The 10,184-nt window shown below is 58.0% G+C and overlaps 1 protein-coding gene across 3 annotated transcripts; it reads left to right on the forward strand.

The window, feature by feature from the left end:
• The first annotated feature begins 826 nt into the window (after nt 1–826).
• On the forward strand, nt 827–8,169 carry PRSS27 (serine protease 27). Of its 3 annotated transcripts, none has more exons than XM_081298263.1 (6): nt 827–1,329; nt 4,738–5,424; nt 5,666–5,828; nt 6,624–6,895; nt 7,288–7,457; nt 7,759–8,169. In XM_081298263.1, exons 3-6 carry the CDS (start codon nt 5,683–5,685, stop codon nt 8,050–8,052), a joined length of 882 nt encoding a protein of 293 aa, XP_081154389.1. In that variant the 5' UTR covers nt 827–1,329; nt 4,738–5,424; nt 5,666–5,682; the 3' UTR covers nt 8,053–8,169. The 3 variants fall into 3 exon arrangements, with proteins under 3 accessions (XP_081154389.1, XP_081154390.1, XP_081154391.1); XM_081298264.1 differs by having other exon boundaries at nt 827–1,284; XM_081298265.1 differs by lacking the exons at nt 827–1,329; nt 4,738–5,424 and having other exon boundaries at nt 5,469–5,828.
• Nucleotides 8,170–10,184: the final 2,015 nt, after the last annotated feature.

The raw sequence follows: 10,184 nt of genomic DNA on the forward strand, positions 1-10,184 counted from the left end.
CCTAGCTTCTCGCTCACTGCAGCCCTGCCCTGCTGCCTGATATCAGTTTTGGGTTTCACAGGCCAACGAGTGAGCCAGCTGGTGCATGTGCTGCAGGGGGAACCAGGGTGCTGGTTGTCTGATTGCAGACCCCTATTTTATTCCTCCGGAGTCCAGCCTTTCCTGGTGTCCTTGCTTTCTAATTGCATACTGACTTCTTTTGCAAGACTTCAGAGGAACTGGCTTTGGGGAACTGGCTGAAGTCTATGGCCAAACCATCCTGAATCACCAGATCTCATTTAAAAGAGGAGGGGATGAAGAATGGCATCCAGGAGAAAGCAGTTAGCCTCAAAGGGCCCCAAACTGTTTCTTTTTTTTTTCTTTTCTTTTTTTTTATTATTTTTTAGTTTTAGGTGGACACAACATCTTTATTTTATTTTATGTGGTGCTGAGGATCGAACCCAGCGCCCCGCGTATGCCAGGTGAGCGTTACCGCTTGAGCCACATCTCCAGCCCTACTGTTTCTTGAGTGCCTGGAGAAGTGTGGTCACCCAGAGGTTTTGAAACACTTTCCAGTTGATAATTAGACCCTTTCCTCCTGTAAATGACGCCTGCCATCTCCTCCCCGCTGCAGGGCGTGTCTTTTGTTCACCTCTGTTCCCCATACCTAGAAGCGCTGGGCACCCAAAGTGTTGAATGAATGAACGAACGACTCTGGAGTCTTCCCTCTTCCTCCCTCCAGCTACCGGAGGCAGCCCGCGTCTCACACACCGGACTCCAGGGACAGAGGAGGGTCGGAGGGAAGGCGGTCCGCGCCTGGGGACGACCCAGGGGTCGCGGGGGACAGGGAAACAATGGGCGGCCCCGGCGGCGGGACAGCCACCAGGAGCCGGGCCGACGGCACCGCGACACTCCCACCGCACGCGCGGGCAACCGAGGCAGGGCGGCGTCCCGGGCCCTCCCCGCACCTGGACACCGACCCGCGGACGTGGAGGGTGTGTCTGTCCCGGCCCCGACTCCTGCTCTGACGTCAGTCCAGTGTCCCAAATAACTTCCTCTCGGACGTCTTCCGCCGCGGCCGAGCGTCCAGGACCTGGCGGGCGTGCCCAGGGCCGGCGCGGGACAGCCACCCGGCCCGCCACCCGCCGCCTTCCCGGAATGGCTTCCGCCCCGCCCGCCCGGGCTCCATCGGGGCTGCGCGCCGGCGGGGCTCTGCGGCCCGTGGTCCCACTTCCCCCGGCGCTTTTTTGCTGCACAAGCGCCCCGCGCCTGACTCTTCAGTGCCGGTCCTCAGATCCCGCCTCCGTGAGAACGTTAAGGCCGCCCTCTTGGAAGCTGGGCACGCAGAAGGTGCTCATGAATATTGAATGAACGAATGATTGAACCGAGGGTCTTATGGGGGAGCTGCCCCAACACAGATGAGGACTGTGATCAGTTGTGGGGGGGTCTGGGCCTGCTGGGGAGTGGCCGATCAGCTCATGGTGGGGGGACTCCAGGGCACAAGTCCCCAGGTCACATAAAAAAACAGGCACATCTTGGCACCAGCACCCGAGGGTGTGTGGGGTGAGGGATCTGGCCTGCGGGGTTCAAGGGGTTCAGGACCAGGTCAGTGAGGAGCCAGGGTTCTGGGGCGCCTCCTTCTTGATGGAGTAGAGCTGGATGGGCTGGGCTGACAGGTTGGGTGGCATAGCAGGAACAACACTCACCTACAGCATAAAACCCCACTTCATGGAGCCCTGCACCTCGCTAGTGCCAGGAGCTCCTGCCACCTCTGACCCCCCACTCAGCTGGACCAGGCTGAGAACATGAGGCAGCCCCTACCCCCTGCACTGCTGCTGTTGCTGCTGTGGCTTGGTGAGTCCTGGGTCAGGTCAGATCTGTCTGCCCCTCCCGCCCCCCAACCCCAGGAGCCCTCTGCCCTGCCTGGAGCTCCAACTGAGCCCCCTGCTCCCAAGGTCTGCCTAAAGCTACAGGATGGGCCTCCTCTTCCCGACCCAATGGTTGGGCCCCCAGAGCAGGTAGGAAGATTCCAAATGTTCCACCTGGGTGGGTATGAAGTGGGGAAGGCAAGATGGGGGCTGTGGGTGCAGATCTGAGAGGACCCCAAAGCTGCAGTCTGGCAAGGGCACCTCTCCACCTTCCTCAGGCACTCACAGTGTGCCAGGCACTGGGCATGGGCTCCCCTGCTTCCTCTCACAGTGGACTCTCCCCACTTCCCCAGAGAAAGACTTCATTTGTGTAGGAGTTGAAGTTAGGTCAGGTGGGCTCCAAATCCCTGGGCCATTGTCAACTAGGTTGGGGAAAAGGACTAAGCTGAAGTTGCCACCTGAGCCTGGAGCCCACGGAGGCTGATTGGGGGCTGAGCAGAGAGCTGGGGGATGAGGACAGGTTGCAGAGGGTCCCACCCTCATGCCCACAGAGGATCAGGCAGTGCATTGCCAATCCTAGGCTGTGGTCAGCAGGTTCCAGCCAGGGCCCCCATCTGCCAGGCCTCTCCCTGCAGGGCGGGCCGCTCTCTACCAGGGAAACTCTCCCACATTCTTGGGCCAGCTGGGCCAGCCCAGCAGCCACCATACTTCCCTGTCCTCAGATCACCTCCCAGGGCAGGCCAGGTCACTCAGACCATAGCCTAGCCAGGGCTTTAGGATTCCTGTCCCCAGGGGTAGGAGGGCACCAGGTGGACACCTCTACTGGGCTGTGCTAACCTCCCCCAGCCTCACTGGCTGGCCTCCCACTCCTGGCCTTAGGTAACAGCAGGATAACACCATTCTTTGAGAGTTCATTTCCACAGAGGTGTGACGCTGTGGTTGCTCCAGCCTGTTGGGCAATCGAGGTCACTGCCAAAGTGGAAACAGCGGCCTGCAGTTTGGAGGCTGGGTCAAGGGGGTCCCTCCTAGTAGCTTAGGCCTCATCTGGTTCCACCAGCTACAGGAGCTTCAGAAGCCCTGGGCCTGGGGGCTGATCCGTGGCCATGCTGCTGGCCCCTGACAGGATGCCTGCCCTGAAGAGCTCAGCTCTCTGGGTCAGCAACCCCCACCACCATTCTGTCCCTCCACACATTCCCTGAGCTCAGGCCCCTAGGCATGGCTTTGTCTTGAGCTCCTGGGTCTGTGTGTAAGATGAGTTTCCAGGTGGGACAGAGAGCTTGGGAACCAGCAAGGCTTCTGAGACTGACAGTGCAAGGGAGGAGGGCTCCCAGAGGAGGCAGTGCTGGTGCCTCCATCTGGACTGGGGCCCACTGGGAGCAGCAGAGCTGCAGCAGGGAGGGTGGGTCTGATGGTGAGGAGGACCTGTTGTGGGGACTCAGGCAGAGAACTGGGAGAGAAGAGGCTATTCCAAGTTCCTGGAGGGAGAGAAAGGGTCATCCAGTATGTTCATGCCAATGTGGACAGAAGGTGGTTGGCTGGAGCAGCATTTGAAAAATGAATTCTCAGGCCTCAGGAAGGGCAGAGGGTCAGGTGCTGGAAATCTAATCATAAGATAATCTTCCACTAAGATGGAAGACAACCCTCCCTGGGGCATTCACACTTTAACTGTGGACACAAGTTACTCAGAGGACAGTCCAGGGCACCCTTCCTGTTTCCAACTGCCTATCTGGGCTGACACCACACTTGTCCCCCACTTCTGCTTGGCACCCCCACTTTGAGAAGTGAATAGTCCTACCCTGAGCCTTAGCTTCCTGTCACCTGGTCCACAGCTGCCCCTCCCTTCACCATCCAACCCTGCCCAGGGAAACTTGCCCTGCTGTGCATTGAGGACTGTGTGGAACGGGAGCCTGGCAGGAAAAATGAGGACCTCTGAAATCCTTAGGGTCCTTGGGCACCCCAGGCCATGCATGGCTCAGCAAGTCCCTGGGTTGGGTAAGGTTGACGAGAGCAGCCCCCACCTCTGGGTTCTTAAAGTGGCTGGGGTTTAGTGAACATGTGGAGCCCCACAGGGAGAGCTGGCTCTCCTGGACCCCTTCCAGCTCTAACATGCCTGTCCCAGGGACAGACAACTGGGAGGGTAGAGCTAAAAGGTCTCTCTCCAGGGGCCCTGGACCAGGACTGGGTTAAACACAGCAATGGGTGTGGGGGTGAGGGGCCTTGGGAAATGGAATTTCAGGCGTCACCACCTCACCCAGAGTGGTGCTTGCTGTCTTCCACTTTTCTGTCAGTCCCTTGAAGCAAGGGTTCTTGGCTTGGGAGCAGGCTCAGCCCCTGGGAATCTGGAGTCTCAGGAGGCTGCCCCCTGTGGCTGCAGGGCTGGTATTCTATTCAAGAACACAGAGCATGAAGCAGACCTGGACAAGACTTGGAAACCAGGCTTTACAAAGCCCCAGGCTGCCCACGTGCAGAGGTGGCTCCGGGGCATCCTCACTCCCCAGCTCCTTGCGGCTCCAAGGGAAAGGCAGACCCCACGCACCAGGGCTGGAGTTCTACTCCCTAACCTCAAAGCTTCCAGACCTGGACAGAGGTGGGCCATGGAGGGAGAGAGTCCTGAAGGGACAAGAAAGGAGTCATCCTGCTCCAAGCAGGGGAAGTCGAGTCACAGGGTCACCACACTGGCCTCTCCTGGTTGGCCTGCCATGTGGCCAGTAGTTTGCTGCCCTTGCAGATAAGCTCTGCCCACAGGCCAGAACTGGAGCAGCTGAAGATTCCTGCTCTCTCCTTCTGGATCTCTATGGCTATCCTGAGGGGAGGGAGTGCAGGTGAGTGAAGGCAGGACAGACCTGGGCACAAGCAAAGTTGGCTGACAATCCCTTTTGTTCACTTTCAGGAACTCAGGGGGTGAAGGCTCTAAGAGGTAAGCAGGCGTGACTGAGAGCTGCAGGATGGGCCAGAACACCCACCCACCATACACACACACACACACACACCACCACCACCACCACCACCACCACCACCACCATCCCCCACATCACATGCAAGGAGCTGCAGAAGGAAGCTGGGTAGGGAGGCACATGCCTGTAATTTCAGCAACTCGGGAGGCTAAGGCAGGAGGATCCTAGGTCCAATGCAAGCCTTGGCAACTTAAAGAATGAAAAAGTAAAATGGCTGGAGATGTAACTCTGCAGTAGAGAGCCCCTGGGTTCAATCCTCACTACTAAATACATAAATAAATAAGAAAGACCCAGAGGAATGCGCAGGGCATCGGGCAGTGGCTTATCAGAACTGGAGCCCAGAAAGGAGTGAAGGAAGAAGGTCCTCCACACACCCAGCAAACAGGACATGGTAGGAACAGCAGGCACAAAAGCACTGCACAGGGTCAGGAAAAGGGCCAGCACAGACCTGAGGCTTGTCTCACTGCACCAAGCCTGTCCCTCAGGGCCACCTACCTGTGAAGGACAATCAATGCCTGGCTTCCATACTTCCATGAGCTGCATCAGGCCTTGGATAGCTCAACCCTCATGACCATTCAAGAACACAGAGCATGAAGCAGACCTGGACAAGACTTGGAAACCAGGTTTTACAAAGTCCCAGGGCAGGTCACAGTGAGGGCCTGAGAATAATGGTGGGCAGGGCTGGGGGAATCTCCCTATATCAAACTCCAATCAATGCTCTGGGCTTCTGACTTCCCAAGGTCCCTGAGCAGGTCAGGGGCCAGGAAGACCAGGAATTGAGCAGAGCAGAAGTTGGTGTGTGGTACTGGGGCTGGAATCAGAGCCATGAAACCAGCCCCCAGGGAGCATCCCCTGTTCCCCCAGCCTGTGGGCACCCCAGGATGCTGAACCGGATGGTGGGCGGGCAGGATGCCATGGATGGCGAGTGGCCTTGGCAGGTCAGTATCCAGCGCAATGGGAGCCACTTCTGTGGAGGCAGCCTCATCACAGAACAGTGGGTCCTCACCGCAGCACACTGCTTCTCCAAGTGAGTGGGCCCCCACCTGCCCTGTCCCCCCAAATGACCAGAGTAAGCCAGTTCAGCACCAGGGACAGCGCTGGGCCACTGCAGGCCTGTGGGCTGCTGCCTTGCTGCCTGTCCAGCAATCCCCTCCCAGCTAGGAGTTTCCTTTAGGTCAAGCCAGACCTAACTCCCAGCTGCGATCCCTGACCCCAGCCCTTGCTCCCATCAGCTGGCTTTCCACCAAGGCCCTGCGCACCTGGGGTCCTGACCCACCTCAATCCACCTCTCTCTGGTATCAGACAAGCCAGAGTTCTGAAGACCATACCCCATCTTCTTCATCCTTCTATGGCCACCCATGTAGTACCTGGGTAGGGGGCCAGATCCCCACCCCACCCAGTCCCAGCCCCTGGGGCTTCCCAAGTGCCTCACCCCCCACCTCACCAAAGCCCTGTGGTTCTTCTGAAAGTCCATATCCTACACTCAGAAACTCAGCCTCAGAGACCACACAGCCTGCCCAAGGCACACAGGCAGGGCTGGGCCCTGCGTTACCTGGGGATTGTCATCTCCTTCAAACAACAGGCCTTTCAGTCCCCACCTTACAAATGAGGAAACTGAGTTAGAGAATTTGTTAAGTCACCTGGTACCAGGGACAGAACTTCAGCTTCTGTGCCCCCTCACTTGCTGGGCAGCTCTCTAGTGATGACACTTTGGGAGACAATGTGTAGAGATGTCAGGCACTGTGGTGAGCCAGATGCCCTCCTCCAGTTCCCTGCTGCCTGGCAGGGAGGCTCACACCAGCTCTATGCTCTTTTCCACCAGCACCTCAGAAACATCTCTGTACCGAGTCCTGCTGGGGGCACGCCAGCTGCTGCAGCCAGGGCCACGTGCCGTGTATGCCCACGTGAGGCGGGTGGAGAGCAACCCCCTGTACCAGGGCATGGCCTCCAGTGCTGATGTGGCCCTGGTGGAGCTAGAGGCACCCGTGGCCTTCACCAACTACATCCTCCCTGTGTGTGTGCCTGATCCCTCAGTTGTCTTTGAGAAGGACATGAACTGCTGGGTCACTGGTTGGGGCAGTCCCAGCGAGCAAGGTAAGGGGCAGAGCCAGGGGATAAAGGGGGATGTGTTGGAGAAGGTCCAGAACCAACAACCATTTTCTGTTGATATTGGTATGTATATATGTGTGTGTGTGTGTGTGTGTGTGTGTGTGTGTGTGTGTATCCTGTGCTGAAACAAATGAATGGGGTGGGGCTAGGAATGGAGCAACCATTCCAGGAGCCACAGAGACAGGGACAGGAAGCCCAGTCTGGTGTGGGGAAGAAAGGAAGAGGAATGCAGTTTTACAAAGCCCTGTAGCAGAAAAGAAGGTGTAAACACAAAGGAAACTTGGGGAGGGACAGGCAGCTGTGGTTCTCAAGAACCCAGGACCACGAGGTTCTGGCTGGACTGCCCACTGAGCACAGACTGCCATGACCCTCCCCAGACCGCCTGCCCAATCCGAGGATCCTTCAGAAGCTTGCAGTGCCCATTATTGACACGCCCAAGTGCAACCTGCTCTACAGCAAAGATGCTGAGTCTGGCTTCCAGCCCAGAACCATCCAGGATGACATGCTCTGTGCAGGCTTCGCAGAGGGCAAGAAGGATGCCTGTAAGGTAGGGGTAGTGTGGCGAACTGGTGACTCAGCCCTGACCTGTACCCTGGCTAAGGTGGGCTGTGTGCCCATCATCCCTAGCCTGGGAGTGGTCCTAGGGTCTGGGCGGGACCAGGAAGCTGCATTTCTAACTCCCCCCACCAGGGGTGAACATGCCGTTGACTGGAACACCCTGGTCCACAGAAGTGGGACCAGCAGATGGGGGTGAGGCAGGAGGCTCCAGGGAAGGGACTAACAATAAGTGCAAGTTTACCCCCAGAGACTGGCCCTGGGCTCTAATGGGGCTTATGTTTCCCTTGTAGGGTGATTCAGGGGGCCCCCTGGTGTGCCTTGTGGACCAGTCATGGGTGCAGGCTGGGGTGATCAGCTGGGGCGAGGGCTGTGCACGCCGGAACCGCCCAGGTGTCTACATCCGGGTCACTTCCCACCACAACTGGATCCAGGGGATCATCCCTGAGCTGCAGTTCCAGTCAGGGAGGGAGGGTGGCCAGCAGCGAGACACCCAAGGCCAGCAGCGCCTTGGTCAGAACTCAGCACCCTGCCTGGCTGCCCACATGGTGCTGCTGGCCTTCCTGACGCTGCCTGCCTTCCTCTGAGCCCTCCCAGGATGGGACCAGGTGAAGCCCCACCCAGGGTGTACATTTGTAAATAGGCTTCCATCCTCCCCTCCCTCAAACACCTGTCACTTTTATTTATATTCACTTCCAATAAAAATAGTGGCTCTCAAGTTGGGACCTTTGGGGGTCTGGGGCTGAGGAGCTGAGTTGGGGGGAAGATTTGGAGGGTTTGGTCTCTGGCGGGTGGAACCATGGGAGGCATACCAGGCTAGGATGCCACTGGGTCCCAGGACTGTTCTGTCCTGTGATGCTGTCCCAAACCTCCTCACAGGAGGCTGCTTTGCTGTCACCACGTGCCTCAGTTTCCCCACCTGAGTATCTGCCAAGAGCTGCCCCATGCTGGGAACATGGACAGCGACCAACACACGTAGAAAGTTGGGTTACAAGCCAGCCAGTGCCTCTGCAGGAACCCTGCCCAGGGTGGGGTGGGGGGCTGAGGAGGAGGCAGGACCACACTGGGGAACTACAGCCTCCTTCCCCAGGCACCTTCCCCGCTCCACCGGAGGCTTCTCTAAGCAGTGTTAGCTGTTGCCTTGGGGAGTGCCCAGGCCCTGCACAGTCCAGCCCCACAGCTTCCTCCAAGGACATTCACCCCATGTCCTCCCTTTTCTACACTGGGGAGTCTGAAGCAGAGGGGTTGGACACACCCACGTATGTGCATTGATGGCCACACACAGCTGCCTGCCCCACGTGGTGCTGAGCTGCAGGCACTGCTATCTGTGGAAGTGGCTGCTTGGCACAGGTGCTGTAGACCACAGGAGCACAGTAGGGACCACCACCAGGAGTCCCCTGGGCCACTTGGTGGCCTCTGTGGATAGACAGATCATGTGCTGAGCTCCTGCTTCAGACCAGGGTGGATGTCGGACCAGGAGGGGCTGCTCTTCTGTCCTATGAGGGGAGTAGTTGCCCTGGAGCCCAGGTTGGGTGGGCAGTTCCTGAGATAGCCCAGGAATAAGCTCTGGGCATCCTGGCTGACAGGTGTTGGCTTGGGGCCCACCTCGAAGTGCGCCTGCAACCACTGTGGGTTTTAAGGAGCCTACCCTGGGGTGGGGTTATGGGAGGCTGGAGGAGGTGCGGTGACATGTCCCACCTATACACCTGGAGCCTCTGTCCCAGCCTCCCAAGGACATGTGGCTGGGCTGGGCCAAGCCTAGGGAAGACACTACACAGGCAGACATCATGGAACACAAGAGACCCTGGAGCCCAGGGCTTGAAAAGGGAAATAGGTTTATTTTATGCAAGTCACAGCTCACACTAAGCTCAGTGTGTAAGGATGGAGGAGAAACACCCCAGGTTGCTGCAAGCTCTTCTGCATGCTGGGTGTGAGGGGGCTCAGATGGAATTTTCCACATAGCCACCAGGCAGTCTCCAGTGATCTGCCAGGTGGGTGGCACCAGGGCACCAGCTGCAGGGAGCAGCTGGCACAGCCAGGCAGAGGGCCAGGGAGGGAACCTTCCCCACTGGTGCTCAGAGCAGGTGACACTGGAGCATCCACGAAGACACACATGTGCAGGCACCACGATCGGCCTGTGGAAACCCAGGAGAAAAAGTGCTGGGAGGGGACCCTTCTTGCCCCATCAACCTGGGGCCCAGGAGCATGTGTGGGAGCAGAAGACCTGAGGGCCAAGTGGCCCCGCCCAATGCCACCATCCAACTTAGGTGCTCAGAATGTAGGACAGGTAGGGGTGTGGCAGAGGGAGAGCCCCAAAGCCAGGGATACCCCTGCTCCCAGTATCAACACTACTTTCCTCAGAAAGCTCAGTCTGTCCAAAGGGATCAAGGCGGTGCTGTTCCCACTCATGGATGGATGGTGCCAAGACTGAAGGGCTTTTACCCCCAGTGCCAGCACTGGGGGGATCAGCTCTCTATCTCCTGGGCTGGGCTCGGGCACCAGCCAACCAGAGGTGTGGCTCCTGCCCCCATGTGGTGCCCTGGACAGTAAAGGCATGGCCTCTGCAGAATGCCCAGCAGCTGGGGATCCACTTAGGGGTCCAATAAAATAATATTTAAAAAACAAAAACAACAACAAAAAAAAACTTGGAGGAAGACAGGTTTATTCTGGCTCAGTTTCAGAGGTTCCAGTAGGTGGTCACTTGGGTCTGTGGCAAGGT

Source organism: Spermophilus citellus, assembly GCF_964194105.1.
Source record: "Spermophilus citellus genome assembly, chromosome: 6".
Taxonomy (NCBI): Eukaryota; Metazoa; Chordata; class Mammalia; order Rodentia; family Sciuridae; genus Spermophilus; species Spermophilus citellus.

Coding starts and splice junctions, on each gene's coding strand:
- PRSS27 (XM_081298263.1), top strand. CDS start 5,683: ATGCTGAACCGGATGGTGGGCGGGCAGGATGCCATGGATGGCGAGTGG. Junction 5,829..6,623: donor GCAGCACACTGCTTCTCCAA/GTGAGTGGGCCC, acceptor CTTTTCCACCAG/CACCTCAGAAACATCTCTGT. Junction 7,458..7,758: donor GCAAGAAGGATGCCTGTAAG/GTAGGGGTAGTG, acceptor TTTCCCTTGTAG/GGTGATTCAGGGGGCCCCCT.